Source organism: Sturnira hondurensis, unplaced genomic scaffold, assembly GCF_014824575.4.
Source record: "Sturnira hondurensis isolate 20B ecotype Veracruz unplaced genomic scaffold, ASM1482457v3 Scaffold0007406, whole genome shotgun sequence".
Lineage (NCBI taxonomy): Eukaryota > Metazoa > Chordata > Mammalia > Chiroptera > Phyllostomidae > Sturnira > Sturnira hondurensis.
Window position 1 is genome coordinate 13,326,118 of NW_028080037.1, and position 16,346 is coordinate 13,342,463.

Here is a 16,346-nt window from a genome sequence, read left to right on the forward strand (position 1 = left end):
GAAGGGCAAAGGGAAGGGAACTTTCCACTTTAAAAAAAAATGCTCGTTTTGTGTTGGCAAGCTGGAGCCTTTCAATAAACGATCACATCGGATCACTTTAAATGTGTTTAAGTGTTAAGACATTTGCCGAGCACATGGAAAAGTAGAACGGATACTGTAATTGATGTTTATGCGTCAAGCACCCAGGGTTTGTACACGAGTGAACGTTTTGCCCGTATGTGATTCAGATATTTTTAAGGAAATACACCATTTCGAAACCAGTAGGTGGCCCCTTGGTTCCCACCCCTAATCCCCCTCCCCTCTCTTCCTCCTCCCTCCCTCCCTCCTTCCCAGGGGACACCGTTCTCCTGGGCTTGGGTTGTGAACTCCTGCGTAGGTGTTTAAACTCTGACACTGTCTGGCCCACAGGATTCTGTGCTTTGCTTTGCTTCCCTCCACACCGTGTGTTTGAGTTTAGGCCACGATAATACATGTAACCCTCCTTCCTTCATTTTAACTGCCATGCAGCGTGCGTATTTTTGACTTCCGCTCTTCTCCTGGGGAGCTTCGTTGCTTCCACTCTCAGACACAGACCTGCAGGGCGTATCCTCATGCACGTCTCGCTGTCCACACCGTCACGGTCCCCCGGGTACGTAGCTCGCAGAGGACTTGCGGGCTCCTAGGACGCTACTATTCTGGAATGATTAGATCTGGCCCGGATTGTTCCCCAAAGTGACTGTGAGAGTTTGCGCTGTTACTAGCAGGATTGGTTTTTGTTTTGTTTTGTATTTTTGCTCCCCTACATCTCCACTCCCACACAGCGGCGTCAGGCACTTTAAATATGTTCACCGGTCCCTCAGTGGTCAGTTGTGCCGCTGTCCCCTCAGCCCTCATTTCCGGGGAAGCTGTGTGCTGTTCAGGTTTGTCACGGTTTTCTCCGCTCTGTGTGGCCTGCTCCGTCTTTTGTCTTCTCCTTTTTGTCTGTTGGTCACTCGTGATCCTTCTATGAGATGCTCGTCCACTGCTAGTTGTGTGTGTTGCAACCTCCTACTCGATGGAAAATCATTTCACTTTATGATGCTCTCCGCTTAATAAAAAGTGTTTTCTAGATAGTGGTATTCATCAGCCACTTTTTGTGGCTTGTGCTTTTGTGTCTTGAGGTCTCTTTCCCTAACTGAGTTCGTAAATAGATACCACTATGACTTTTTTTAAGTTCCAAAGTTGGGTTTTTTTGGGGGGGTCTTTAATATACCTAGATTTTATTTTGGTATGCAGTGTGAGCTAGGAATCTATTTTTTTTCCTGAAATAGAAAACTGTTTCATAAATAATTTTTCTATCATTTCCGTGTACGTATATGGATGCGTTTATGGGCCACCCATTCTGTGAAATTGGCCTATTTGTCTATTCCTGCACCATATGGCCTCAATTATGTGTAAGGCAGCTCCCCTGCTCATCTTTAAAATTGTCTTATCTGTTCTTTTTTTATTAGAGTATTTATTAGAAGCATACTAGACTGTCTTACTCAGTAGAAGGAAAACCCTAGGAATGCTGGGTACAGCCGGACATCAAGCCCTCGGATGCTGCAGACTCTCCCTGCCCCTGACCCCTGACCCCTGACCCCATGCTTCTGTGTGACTTTGTTCTCGCTCACTGCACAAGGGCGTCCTCATGCGGCTGCAAGCCAGCACCTCCCGAGTCTGTGGCCTGCACATTCCTCTACTGGAGAAAGTCTCCTTTCACCTACCGTTAAAAATAAAAATCCAAGGGGGCCAGGACACCCAGGAGTGTGGCTGCTCCTTTTGGAGCCCAGAAGGTAGGTGTTGGGTCACGAAGTTCCCAGACGTGAGGATGTTGGGCGGATCCTCACGGAGCACAGTCATTGGCTGGGCCCCGCTGGGGGAAGGCGTGGCCTCAGCTCAAACACTGTAGCAGATTCTAAAGGTGCCGGCATCCTGGGCCTGTCAGGCACCTGCTCCCTTTGCAGCTGATCACTGAGTTCTTGATGGGACATTCGAATGGCGCTCCTGTCCATGGGCGTGTGGTCCACCCGGTGCGGCACAGATGTACCTCTCGGTGCAGGTTCAGGGAGCAGCTCCATTCTGAGGGGCATTGACCCATGCACTGGCTGGCAGTGCCCATGGCGTCGTGGATGAGACGAGACAAATTCACACGGGCTACCGAGTCCTGTAGAGAAAAGGAGACTGCATGGCCACTCCCTGGGGGAGGGGCGGGAGTGCCTCGGTGCTGCCTGGCGACTCTCACAAGGGGAGAGCGCGCTGACCCTTGCCTAGACAGGCTTTTATTGGTTTTTTTTGCACAGGAGTTCAGGTACAACTTATTAATCACTGTCAGGCGGTAAACAGTAGATAGTATACAAAGAACCATTAAAGCTTCTTCTAAATCAGGGTCTATCAGCTAAAAGGCTGCAAAACTTTGGGAAAATAAACTCTTTTTCTGTTCAGGCCTTTATCATGTAACTAAAAGCATTCTCAGCAAAGCAGGCTTCACGGGATTGTTAGGAACTCTTTCTTATGCCAGATCACCCCGCATCCCACTGTAGCTGGCAAAGGGCTGCACCGCCTTCCCCGTCACAGGTGTTCAGGCTTAAGTGGATTAGAGCCAGGAAGCACTTCTCCCAGAGGACATGGGGACTGGGCTATGTCAGAATAGCTGGGGGCCAGGGTCCATCACTCCCTTTTTGCTGCAGCCCCCCGAGTCCTTCCGTGATGGTCTCCCAAGTGACCGTGTCTGGCTTAGGTTGCCCCTCCTCTGAGGGGTCTTAGCCGTCATTGACCATCCACCATGCTTACGGGACAGGGGAGTAAGTCCAGGCAGCGTTTACTACCAGAGACAAGCTTTGTCTCCTTAGTTGCTCGCATTCCTGAGGTCGCTCGCTCATCCTTATCTATGGGGGGTTTACAGCTCCTGAAACCAAGCAGAGCAGTTCCCAGCAGGATGTGAGCTTGGGATTCCTGCTCCATTCAAGGCCACGGCTCGACAACAGAGGGCCAGTGGCACTGTGTGAGTCACCGAGTGCCACGCACATTCCTCCCTGGCCTCACTGTGTAACAGGGGCCCTGCCTCCACTCATTGGTCAGGGACAGGGACCTCTGCCTGCTGGCCCTGGGACACAGGGATCCAGAGTGCCCGAGCAGCAGCCGTAGTTCGTAGTTTGCTGCGTCCCCTGGCAGGAGTGCATCCCTAGGAGTCCCTCTAGCCCTGCGGAGCCCAGAGTGGCGAGGATGGGAAACACGGAGTCCTCCGGAGGGTCACCGGGGGTGACAGTGAGTGGAGCCGGTCCTGCTTCCACTTCTTGATTCCCTGGCACCTGTTTTCTTCCCACTGGACGCAGCGCCACCTAACTGCCCCTGATTCAGTGTACGTGCCGCAGCCTGGAGGAACGCCCATTCCTTAGGAGTCTCGGCTTCGGGATGGCCTTTTATAATCCACAGCCAGGTTGGGAGATTCTCCAGGTAGGGAATCGGAGCTTATTCACCTATGGAAACCCAGAGTCTTTTGTGTCACCTTTTTCATGGATTTCAGACAAACATCGACAGTAACAAACTTGATGTTGATGCCCAGATATTCCAAAAGGACCATTCTATAAGGCTGGAAGCTTGTGGCAGTGGGGATTGCGTTGTCCTCATCTTCATCACTCCAGTGCCTAGAACAGTTTCGGGGGCCCAGTCAAGTTTTCTCGGACTCACTTGCTCTGAGCTGCAGCAGCTGGGGCAGCAGCTTGATGGGCACCAAGGACATTGGGGAGGAATGAATTGTCTGGCATCAGGGCAGTAACTGGAGGGACAGTTTTCTCCCGGACAGATGTGCCGGCAGAGGCGTCATTCCTTTCCTGAGCCCTCATCCCAGAGAGTCTGGTAGGCAATTAGGTGCTTGTCTTATTCATCTCTTCTTGATCCTTTAATCTTATGAAGTTTCCTTATAAAGCCTGTTGTGATTTGCAAAAGCATTGGTTTGCAAGTTAGTTGAGAAGAATTGACATTTTTTATATTGAAGCATTGCATTCATGTGCACGCCATATCTCTACATGTATTCATGGCTTTCTTAATAGTATTTTATTACAAAATAGTATTTTTGTAATAATTATAAATAAAGTATTTTTAAAATATGTTTTATTTTTATATGTTTTGAACATTTTTGCTAGATTTATTTCTAGGAATCTTGTAGTTTCTATGGCTATTATGAATAGAATATTTTTATGTCCTCTGTAGGCTTCAGTTAAAGATTTTATTTATTTTACTTTTTAGACAGAAGGGGAAGAAAGGAGAAGGAGAGGGAGAGAAACATCAATCAGTGTGCCACTGCCCCTCATGCACCCCTTACTGGGGACCTGGCCCACAACCCAGGCATGTGCCCTGACTGGGAATTGAACCGGCGACCCTGTGGTTCACAGGCTGGTGCCCAATCCACTGAGCCACACCAGCCAAGGCTGGTTTCAGTTAGTTATTATGGGACATGAGACTACTGTGATTGTTGTGTTAACCTTGTATCCAGCAATCTTGCTGAGCTATTTTTTTTCATATTTGGTCTGTAGATTCTTTCAGATTTTCTGTCTAGACAGTCTTGCCATTTGAAAATAAGAATAGCTTTTCTTCTTCCTCTCCAGTTTTTTGACCTCTTCTCTTTTTTTTTTCTTACCTTATTACATTGGCTTGGGCCTCCAGTATAAGAATGACTGGTAGAGAAGATAGTGGCTTCCTTTCCTTTCCTATCTTGTATGGAGATGCTTCTAAAGTGTCATCACTTACTTGACATTTGCAGTGTGTATTTGATAAGTAAATCTAATCAGGTTAAATCAGTCTTCTTCTGCTTGTGGTTTTCTAATAGTTAAAAATGTGTGATTGTTGAATAGCGGCAGATTTTTTCCCTACAATTTTTGATAATCCTATCACTCGTCTCATTTATTCATTAATGTAATATGTTATTCCTTGGATACTACAGTGTACCCTGTTAGATTTCCCAGATAACCCTTTCTTAGTCTTAGGTCTTTAAAATTCATTGTTCTTTTGAATTGCTAACATTTTCCAGGATTTTTGAAACGAGGCTCATAAGAAAGATTGGTTTGGAATTTTATTTTCTCATAACATCTTTGACCAGTGTTGTACTAGACTTGGAAAATGAGCTTGCAATTATGCCTGAAATGACTTTCATAAAATTTGGATTATGTAGTTCTTGTAGTTTGATATAACTTACTTGGCAACCTATTTGGGTCTACTTTCTTTCAGGAAGTAGGGTGGCCATTTGAACACTATCCTGAAATCATAATTAGCATAAACTCAGATAGCATTCTCTTCCTTATTGAATTTGGATGTTGAAAATGTCAGTATTTCTATTCTACTTAAAATGTTGTTTAAAGTACATTTAAGATAATATGTTTATCTTGAATGGCTGCTTTCATTTCATCCTTACGTGCTAAATATTTTGTCATGTCCTTTATGACTTCTTCCTTTAACCTGTAAGTTATTTAAAAATTGAGTTTTAAGTTTATTAATATTTGGGATGATCTGGACTGACTTTTTCCTGTTGATTTTTAGTTTAGTGTCGCTTTGGACCTGATAGGATGCCTGACATTTATTCTTTAAAATTGTTGAGGTCTCTCTGCTTCTCAGCTCATGGTCAAGTTTAATAAATTATTTACAAGAAAAGAATCTAGTTATTTTTGAAGCATGGGGTTCTATCCATGACAAGGAGATGGAGCTTGTTATAATCTTGTAAGTCAAATATTATACTCGAATATAAAAGCATAAATCATAGAAAATTTTAAAAATATGATATTTAAAAATCACTTCTGTTAACTTTGGTTGCATCATTTGAATCTGTTTCAGGGAGAATCCTGTTGGAGTCCCACTGTGACTGGGGTCTCATCAAGTTCTGCTTATAATTCTGTTTTAGTTTTCCTTTGAGATATTCTGAGGTTGTATTTTTAGCTGCATCTAAGTTTGTTATTGTTTTCTTTCCTTGGCAGATTACAGATGGTTACTTTGATTATTATATGTTGTTTCTCCTTGCTTGATAAATGATTTTTGTCTCATTTTATTCTGCTCGATTTCTTTTAGTTTGCCCTGCAAGATTTTTAAATTCTGTCATTTTCAACCTTTTTACATCTGTGAGGTGCATGTATTTCCTTTAAACAGCTGGGTACTTTTTAATCCAATTTTAGTCTCTAACTTTTCATAGCGCAATTTATTTACATATAGTACAATGACTGATACATTTGAATTTATTTCTGCTCTCTGTTATGTTTAGCCTCTGTTTGTTTACTGTCCCTTCCTTTGCCCTTTGCTTGGCCGTTTCCGGCTTTTGGATGGATCGATAATGGAGTCCACGATCACGCTGGCTCTGCTGCTGGTTCTCAAGCTCCAAATCATATTTCTATTCTTTCGGCAGTCACCATACATTTTAAGAGAAGTACTAAATTGGGATTTCTGCCCCCTAAACCACTTTAATTTTCACAACAGTGCTGTGGGATTGGTATTATTAGAACCCCATGTAAATGAAAGACGCTCAAAAGGTCAAGCAAGTTGCCCGAGATCGTGCAGCTCGTTAGTGGCCCGGGCGGATTTGAAATGAGGGGCGTATCACTTGGAAGCCTGTGCTTTTTAAATTGAACATCATGCTGCTTGGAAGTGATTAAGATCTAGTGATTAACTGGAAGCGTCTTTCGTGCGCCATCGTTTTCCCTAATGTTCTAAGTCAGTCCGGCTCCGCCGTTCATTTGCTGTTCTCTCCAAACCTCAGTTTACCCCTCTCTGTAAAGCAGCTTGATGACCCCTCACAGCCTTTCCAGAACATATATCTCAAGTGCTCAGAGAGATCTTTGTCCGCAGACGTGTGACAGCCGCCCCTGTCTACCTTATGATGAATGGCGTAGCCATGGAGGTTTAACTGTAGCTTCCCACAACAGCACTGAGCATTATTTAGATGTATTGGCTAATTATTCACCAGTTTTATCTAAATTTGAATCTTGGTGCTGTCAAATGTGAACTTGCAGGGTGACATTTATTTCCCATTAACCTAATGAGCCGTACCCCCAACCCTTCCCCCGTAGCAGCTCCTTACGAAGGGGAGGGTGGCTCAGTCTCCGGTTTTGTTGAGTTTTGTTTGCAGTGATTCCTCTGGAGAAGAGGTGGTGGGGGTGTTCTCAGGGTCTTTCTGGCGGAGAAGAGGGTAGAATCCGAGCCATCCCCGCTGGGTGGGCGGTGCGGACATCAGGGAACGTACCCGATGCCCAGTTGCCGCACGGGAGAACTAAAGGCACTTTAGGATGTGTGCAGAGCAAGAACAGACACAAAAATAAGAAAGCCGCCAAGCACAGTGCTTGTGTGCAACCATGGTGAAGCACCTGGGCTCAGTGAGTAGACTGGGGGCCCCAGTTCCAGGAGGCACTGCAGTACAGGGTGAGAGACTTGCATCCTGATGCTGAGCTGCCTGGGTTCAAATCCCTGCATAGCCCCAGCGTGACGCGGGCGCGTCACTGACCCTTTCAATACCGGTTTTGTCCGCTCTACTTCTGTTTCCCGTGACAGCATGCACCTCAGCTCACCAGACGTGCCCTGGCCTCAGGTGGCTTCACTCCTTCTGTGCCCCGTCCCACCTGCATGCGGTGCACCCTCATGCTCATCCCCCAGGATGGAATACACATGACTTCCTCTGCGTGCACACAGCGCATGCTCCCTGGCGTCCGTCCTGAACCACACCTCGCCAGATCGCACTTATCTCAGGCACTCCCAAGTCCCATGGCAGCCTGAGCTGGGCCACGCTCCTCTGTGCTTCCAACTTTTCTTCAAAGTGAGGAGCAAAACCTACCTCTCTCACCACCTGTTTTGCTGCAGGGACTGTTTGCAGTCAGGAAAGTTGGTTCCTGCCCTAACTCTGCCGCTTGTTGCCAGCCGGGGGTCCTCGGGCAGGCTCCTGCGCTTCCGCGAGCTTCAGTCTCCTCATCGGCGAAACGGGACTCGGTACAGCACACCTCAGCTATTCATTACGAGGACTCAATGTGCTAATATCCATAAAGGGTTTAGAACAGTGTCTGACACTTAGCCCTCCATAAGTGCAAGCTATTACCATTGTATAAAGGCAATAATAATAATGATGTCTATTGTTAAGCGATTGTCACAGGAGTTAAATATAATGGCATGTGACAACGGGGCTGGCACAATGCCCGGTCCCCAGCTCAGCAGGTGGGAATGTGAATGTATATGTCTAACATATTTTATATGATACTACGTTATGTGTATATAATCTCCAGCATGTATAACTTAACCAAGCAATGCATCTGAGAACAAAGAGGCTGTATTCGGAACTGGTGACAGGGAGCGAGTGACACACAATCTAAAGCGGCACAGGCAGGTCAGCAGGCGATCCCCATGATCCTTTATGTTTGTGAAGCCCCCGGCAGCACACAAGGTGCTTTCTCATCCATTGTCACGTCTGGGGGACACAGGTTTTTGAACCTCTTCTTTCACAGACAAGGAAATTCGGGTTTAGAGAGATGACATAACTCAGCCAGCAGGCCTACTGCTAGCAGGTGGTGAGCCAGGGTTTAGAGCCTCGTCCACTGCATTCTTTCTAGAATATCCCAGAGTATTCTGAGCCCCACAGGAAATGGTTGTGCTCGGCCTAGAGACACGCACGTCCAGGTGTGTGGGGACTGACTCCCAGGGGTGGGGCGCCTGTGCCTCACTTCCTTTCATGCCCCCCCTCTGAGTGATGGTGCTGTGCCCTTTCCTCTGGCCCCCTGAAGAGAAGGGCGCTGTTAGTGTCTCTCGGAGGCACTAACTCAGTGTGAAGGAAGCGCGCTGTGTGCAGGGGTGACTGCAGTCAGGGTTTCGTGGTGAGCCCCTGTGTCATCGTGTCTCCCTGGGTTTGTCTGTCTGCATTGTTGGGTGCTGGCAGCTGTCACCCTTCTGGTGCTGAGTTTAGGGCATGGCTTCTTCAGGAGCCCCTCGACAGCTATCCACCTTCAGTGCAAAACCCGTAGATTCGGGATTCTGGGAGGAAGGAATATGTTCACTTCTGCGTAAGGCCCCTCTGTAGGTGAGGAAACTGAGCCTCAGGGAGGAAAAGGGGCTTGTTCAAGGTCATGCAGTAAGAAGCATTAGCAGGATTGGAACCCAGAGAACTTGGGCCCTGGCCACTGCTTTGCTGTCTTAGCTCACGAGTGTCTTCCCTTGGCTTCCAGATTGGCCATCGGGACTTCGACGTGGAGAAGCGTCTGCGGAGGGACCTGAGAAGGACTCACGCGCTCCTGTCAGATGTGCAGCTCCTTCTGGGGACCATGGAAGACGGCAAGACGTCGGTTAGCAAGGAGGAGCTGGAGAAAGTGCACAGCCAGGTGGGTGTCTCAGGCCCCCCAGAGCCGGGCTGCAGAAGCGCTGCAACCACGGAGGGGGGTGGGTCTCCCTCCCAGGTGTGGGTGTGGCCGCCCTGCTCACCAGAGGTGGGGGACTTGCTGAGGCTGGGGGTCACGTGCAGGTGGGAGGTGAGGAAGAGGGGCATATACGTGACTGAGGAGTCTGGCTCCCTTCTTCAGCACTGAGACAGGAGGCGTCCCGAGGATGGGGGCTGATCAGAGCCCTCGGGCAGAATGGCTGAGTGCAGTGCATGTGTGCCTTTGTGCGTGCCTACATTTTTCATGTGTGTGGGAGCGTGCATTCATAGGTGTGTGGGTTTGTACATGTGTGGTAGTGTGCATTCATAGGTGTGTGTATGTGTACAAATGTACGTGTGTACCAGGGCTGGGTATAAAACTGATGGTAATAATGCTAATAAAGCAGAGCCTGTTTCTACCAACAATAACAAATAGTAGCCATTTTACTGCCTGTTAGAAGGACACTGATATCCATCATGAAAGATGCTGGTCGCTGCCGCCGCTATTCAGGGTTCTGCACCGAGTTGTCGGGAGAACTGAGGGAGATGAGGATCATCATCTCCTTTTCGCTGTGTGGTAACCCTCCCACAGTCACACAGCCAGAAAGTGGCAGAGTCGGGATTCGAACCCGGGTCTTGAGGCCCCACCATTCTTGGCTGCCTTCCAGGAGGTCTGGAGCAGTGGGTCTGAGGGCCGATGGAGGCGAAGCCAGGTGGGAGTGGAGGACGTCTGACATGTGCTGGTGTGGTCTGTGCCAGGTGCAGGCGGTGTGGTCCGGGGTGGCAGATGTCGAGAGGTGTCAGGGTGTCAGCTCCCATAGGGTGGTGGGGGCCTTCGGGAGAGAGGTCCCAGGGCGGAAGGGTGTGACAAGGCCTCGGGGTGTGGGAGGCTCAGGCACTGTGCCCTTGCGGTTATTGTTACCCCTAAGTCACATACTCCCACGGACAGACCATCGCTGAGTCCCGGCGTGGGGAGAGGGAGGGCATTTCCATCTGCCTTCACCACCTCACCTCCTCAGCGCGTTGCCATCTTCCCTCCTCCTCCTCCGGCTCTCTGTCACGTGGCCAGCAGCTTTTTTATCTTCATAGGTTGTCCTCAGAAACTCAGCCTGTGAACCGTACTTTTTGGACTGACTCCTGAGCAAGCCTGTGTTCTTCCAGGGCTAGGACTATCTTTTTTTTAGGTCTGACGATACCCATGCAGCGCATTGCACACAGCAGTTACTGAATGAAAATGCCTTCCTGTTGAATTCAATGGTCTCATCCACCCCCTTTGACAAATGAGGAAACCAGGGAACAGAGAGGGTGAGGAATTTGCCCGAGGTCCCACAGCCACTCAAAGGTAGAGCCAGGCCTCAAAACTCTGTTTCTGACCAAACCCAGTGCTCTTCCCTCTTCCTTCTGGAGAAGCTCCTGACCGTCAGCAGGTCCCCGGAAAGGCAGCGGGAGGCAGCAGAGTCTAGCTCCAGGCTCTAGAAACAAAATCTAGAGCTTCCCCTGCTCCTTTCTCTGGGACAAGTTTCCCGTCTATAAAAGGAAAGATTGCCGATAGAGATTATTAGCTAAAGTAGGAAAGCTTTTCTTTATAAAAAACTAAATCCCGGGCTTGAATCAGATTGTGCCAGTGTGTCCACTGATGCCTTTTTCCTCTGCAGATCCCCGCCCAGGGCACTGCATGTCATTTAGTGGCCATGCCTGCCTCGTCGCTTCTGGTCCAGAACAGTCTCTTAGTCTTCCCTTGTTTTTCATGATCATGACGGTTGTGAGGAGCCACGGCCAGGCATCCTGGAGAATGGCCTCCAAGCTGGGGGACACTGTCTGTTGTTTCTTTCACAATCCTACCAGGTTTGTGCGGTTTTGGAAAGAACAGCCCAGATGCGCAGCTCTGTTAAACCAGCAGGCACGTCAAGGCCCTTCTCTCTCGACGATTCTATGATTCTTAGCGGTTTCCTTAATCAGGGCACCCTCTTCTAGGGGGACCACCTGTCCAGGCTTGTCCAGACCATCCTGGTTCCAGTTCCCCGTCCTGGGCAAGCCCTCAGCCCCAGGCAAACCAGGACTAGTGGTCACTCTATTCTTCCTGTCTGTCTGGCCGGCCAAGTGGGTGGCAGACCCCGAGCCCACCGGGTTGCCGCAGGTGCACAGGGTTACCCACAGGCTCGGGTGGGGCCAGACGTCCAGGGCTCATGCAGTCTCCTTAGCTGGGCCCATGTACTCTGTCTGCCCCCCACCAAAATACTCCCTATACCACACCACCCAGGCCGCCCCCTCCCCGCAGGTGAATGTTCTAGAAAAGGAGCCGTGGTGGTTTTGTTCCTTTTTTTTGTTTCGTATTCATGAGCAATCTCCCTCTGCTGGGTTAAAATGTGTGTTTTTGGGAAATAGTGGTATTTAATGAAGGCGCCTTGAGCTGAGTCAAAGAGCTTCATTCTTCTGAGAGTCCTTCTTCCCAGTCTCCGCATCCGGCTCCTATCAAAGGGAACCCACAGCCCTGGCTTTCGGCTGCTGTTGTCATGGAAATTGTTATAAGGATGGGATTGCGTGGACCAGAGGTCAGGGTACCGTTGCTTTGTCTCCCTGCACACGTGTCCCGGATGCCGGAGTCGGAGCTCACCAAAGAAGCGGTGCTGACACTGGGCACTGCTGCGTCTTCTCCCTGGTGGGTGGCATTTGTCCTTTACCTGAAGGCTCCAGGGACGGAGGCAGGGAGAGCAGACGGGAGGGGGAAGGGAGAGGAAGCTAAGTTTGCCGCTGGCTGCATCTCAAGCGCTGGGAATGGTGCTGAGCAATTTCTTTCATTCATTCACTCATTCATTCATTCATTCTACAGCACCTACTTACTCTGTGTCAGGTGAGGTGGTAAATCTAGCACTTACAGAATGGTAAGACAGTTGCAGTACACTCCCTCATGAGACCTACATCCGATGGAAAAGAAGACAAGCAAACAGCGATACCGATCAATAGAAATACCCACACGTTAATTCAGGTGAGAGAGGGAGTGAGCAGGGTTCCGGGGTAGGGGGTTGCAAGGGCTCTTGTTTAGCTTGGGTGGTCAGCTACACCAGCCCTGGAGAAGCACATGCAGGCAGGGATTGTCACATACAGGGCCTGGCAGGTCTGGATTTGATTCTGAAGGCGGCGAGAAGGCGCTGGGAGATTTTGAGCAGAGAGTGACTGTTCTGTGTGGCGAATGGGTGAGGAGGGGGAATGGGTGAGGCCCCCTAAGGGGCTGGAGCCCCCTGTGGGGCCGGAGGCAGTGGTCACCTGGATTAGGTGCTGATGGAGAAGGCCAGAAGGGACACACTGGGGGTGGGTTTGAAGTGGACGGACTTGCAGCCGGTCTGGGTGGCAGCACCCTCGCCACAACTCTCGGAGGGAGAGATTTCCACTGCGACCCGTTTTGCCCACGAGGAGATGGGCCCTGAGGGGCTGGTTCACCCAAGAGCACACAGTGATGCGCTGTGTCTGTGAGCTGTGAATGCAGCAGGTTCGGGCCTGTGCAAGTTGGTTTGCGTGACATGGGTTCTGTTAACACTGTGAAGTACCTACTGTGTGCCAGGCTCTTCCAGGTGTCTGAGGGCTCCCCGAACTCAACTGCGTGTCAGATAACTTACCCACAGAAATCACAAGTTTTTGGATCCCATCCCCCACATGTTCTGTTTTTCGTTTGTATGTTTTAGTCTGGGTTGGGATCAGGATTTACATTTTAAACCGATTACACCAGGGGATTCTGGTGCTGGTCTTAGGAACACCATGTGGAACTCATGGGCCTCATTTATCTCTCAAGACACCCTTTCTCTGTTCAGTGACAAAACCTTTGTTTTGCTGATGAGAAAACTGACAGTGGGGTTATATTCGACTGTGTTCAGCCGATTTTAAAATTAAATTTTGAGTCAAGAGAACTGGATCCAGCCCTGGCCAGGTAGCTCTGTTGGTAAGAGCATCGTCCCAGTGTATCTGAGTTGTGGGTTTGATCCCTGGTCGGGGCCCATAGAAATGAGAAGCAACTGACAAATGCATACAAAAATGGAACAACAAATCGATGTTTCTCTCTCTCTCTCTTTCCCTCTCTTTCTCTAAAATCAATCGATAAACAAAAAATTAGGAGAACTGGATCCAGCACTTGCTAATTTTGTGACCTTCAACAAGGGACACGACCTCCTCAAGCCATTTTCCTAAAGCTGAGTGACATGGCTTGATGTCCCAGGTGCCTGTGCGTGGGCGGACAGGGTCAAGCTAGCGCGAGCTTCAGAAACTTGAACACACACTTTACATCTCGCTAAGCGTGGCTTTGATGGGTTTCCTCCAGCCGGGCGTGGACAAGGGGATGTGTTTAAAGGCACCTATTAGATAATTACGGGCATTCAGCAAACGGTGATTTGGTCTCCGCTCCAGGATGAATTCAAGGCCAGACTGCAGGGAAAGGAGGAGACAGCAGGGTCCCTGCCCTTGAGGGACAGACCTACTGCCTGGCAGGGTGATGAGCGATCTGTTGGTAGAATGTTGGAGCTTAGCCTTTACTTTGGCTGAGGGAGAGGAGCTGGTGGCTTCTACTGCCTCCGTAAAGGTGGGAATGAATTGCTGGTTAGTAAGATGTGCACAGCCAGTCTAGGAAGCAACAGAGCCTGAAGGGGTGGGGGCACGTACATGTGTGAAGTATATTCCATCCTGCACGAAGTTGCCGTGGGTTAAGAGCAGAGAAGGCGCTGTTGGTAATGGAGGCTGGAGCCAGCTTGCCAGTGTTTCATGAGCCTGGCTAAGCAGTGTGGGCTTTGGAGATAGGGAGCCATAGCCAGCTACCTTGGAGAAAAGGGCATGGTCAGACTGTTTGTAAAAACTGGCAGGATTCCGTCTCTAGCTGCGGCACTGATGGGCGGCAAGCCAGCTCAGCTCGAAGCAGGGGACGGCCCCTGGGAGAGAGCTTCTCCCAGAATCCCTGCATGCCGCCTAGGTGGCCCAGACTGTCCATGGCCCCGCCCCCCAGAATCCTGAGAAAATTATTTGGCTCTTCCTGCCCACTTCCCTTCCCCAGCCCCACCCCCTGTTGCCAGCCTCAGCTCTGTCTCAGTTACTGCCTAAGGCTTGAGGCTCTGGTGACTAAACACGAAGACTCCTAGGGCGAGGTGAAAAAAGACACCTCTTCGGGTTCAGATCCTGCTTCTGCTACCTAATTAGCAGTATGAGTTTGGGGTAAGTCCCCCCACCTCTCAGGGCCTCCCCTTTCTCACCTGCAAAGGGGGTGATAGTCCTAAGTTATTGGGCCCACGTAAAGGACCCCAGACCGTGGCTGTGTAACAGTTCTCTGCATTCAGAACTGTGGGGCAATGTGTTAAGATCCAGAACGCCCCCGGCACCCCGTCCCGCACCCCCGTGTCTGCTGCCGGCAGACTTTGGCTTCTGCGCCCAGGATTTTGCGGGACCTGGTGAAACAGGTAGACACAGCAATGTGTCGGGTTATCTAATAACACCTGTTCTTTAGGCGCCAATTACTAATTAATTCCCATGGAATGTTTCCACTGGAAACAAACTAATCTGGAGACTGAAGCAATCCCAACAACCAAGATATATAATTGAGATAATCGCTGCGCATAAATAACATCTGCGAGTAGCAGATGCTGGCACCTGGCTCCGGAGAAAGTGGGAGATAGTGTCTGCTCCAGGGCAGTGGTGGTGGGTTTTTTTTTTTTAATTTGATTTATGCCTTTGACCTTTGTCTCCTCCCCAAGGGAAATATGTTATTGGATTTGTGTTCAATCGAGAAGAGTTGGCACTGAACTCTTTCGTTGTTTAATTAATTCAGGCCGGGGGCTGTCTTCACCCCTTCCTGCTGAGAACAAAGCTGTCACCGAGTCTGAGTCACCGTACCCCCTAAATAGCTCTTGAATCCATCCCCTCCTCCCTCGCTCCACCCTTGTCACACGCTGCCTGTGTCTCACATTTGGCCTCCTCTCAGGTCTGCTGGCCTCTGGTTTTGTCCAGGCCATCTTTCTGCCGCCTGATCTTTAGAGACAGAATTTTAACCTTTAGATATAATCCGGCCTCTTCGGGTTCAAGGTCCTTCAGTGGCCTTTCAGTCCCCCAAGGACACAACCCTTAAGGACGCATAGTTAGCTCCTGCCCTCCCGTCACCCCTGACCAGCAGCTTAGAGCAGTCTGGCGTCCCCCACCCCGTCCTCGCCTCTCCACCTTTGCCCACCCTGTGTCCTCTGCGGGGCCCTTGCTTGTCCCCTCTGAAACCTCTTCACCTTGTGAACAGTTGTCCTCTGAACTAGGGTCTGGGCTTGTAGACTAAGGTCTCCAGTGTTACCTCCAGCCCCTGGGGGCTGGGGAGGGGGACACCTCTTGTCTCTTGATCTCCTGCATTGACCTCTAGGGTAGTGCCTATCATTTTATCAAAATTACCCCCTTTACTTGTCTGTTCTCCTCCTTACCTTCCAAAGCCTAAAGAGCAGAGCCTGGAATGAGTGCCCCCAAATCACAAAGGTGTTTTGAACCCACGGAGTCTGACATCAGTACCCGGGAGTATAAGAACCACCTCCCAGAACCACTGCCTGCAGGCCCACTGCCTTCTCCGGGCTCACCTCCCAGCTGGAGGCCCCTCTTGAGGGGGGTTCTGGCTCAGCTCCAGGTTCACCCTAGGGGGCCCGTCAGGCCTGGTGTGCCTTCTACACAGTGAACTCCCGGGCAGTTAGGCAGCAGTCTGTGTACCCCCCAGCCCCACCCCATTACTGCATGGAAGACAGATAGCCCTTGATTCATCCCCAGTGCCTTTAATGGAGACATTTGTCACCAGGTGTCACCCACGCTTCCATGAGACATTGAAACTAATGAGCGAGCTCCGGACAGATGACCCTGGTGGGAGTCTTTTGTGGCAGCGAGCGAGCCCGCGCCCAGCCGGGAGCCACGGGGCGGCCAGCCCGGGCCTTGTATTTGAAGAGGCTTTTCCTTTTTTTTCTTTTTAAAGATTAGGTGGAGTGAA

At 49.8% G+C, this 16,346-nt stretch overlaps 1 protein-coding gene across 2 annotated transcripts in view; it reads left to right on the plus strand.

Moving 5' to 3' along the window:
- The window catches only part of MYO18B (myosin XVIIIB), a 230,171-nt gene that overhangs the window by 130,162 nt on the left and 83,663 nt on the right, over positions 1-16,346 (plus strand). For both annotated transcript variants that reach the window (XM_037052378.1, XM_037052379.1), the window contains exon 34: positions 9,180-9,332. In XM_037052378.1, the coding sequence (XP_036908273.1) occupies positions 9,180-9,332 (153 nt within the window). The remainder of the gene's footprint in view (positions 1-9,179; positions 9,333-16,346) is intronic.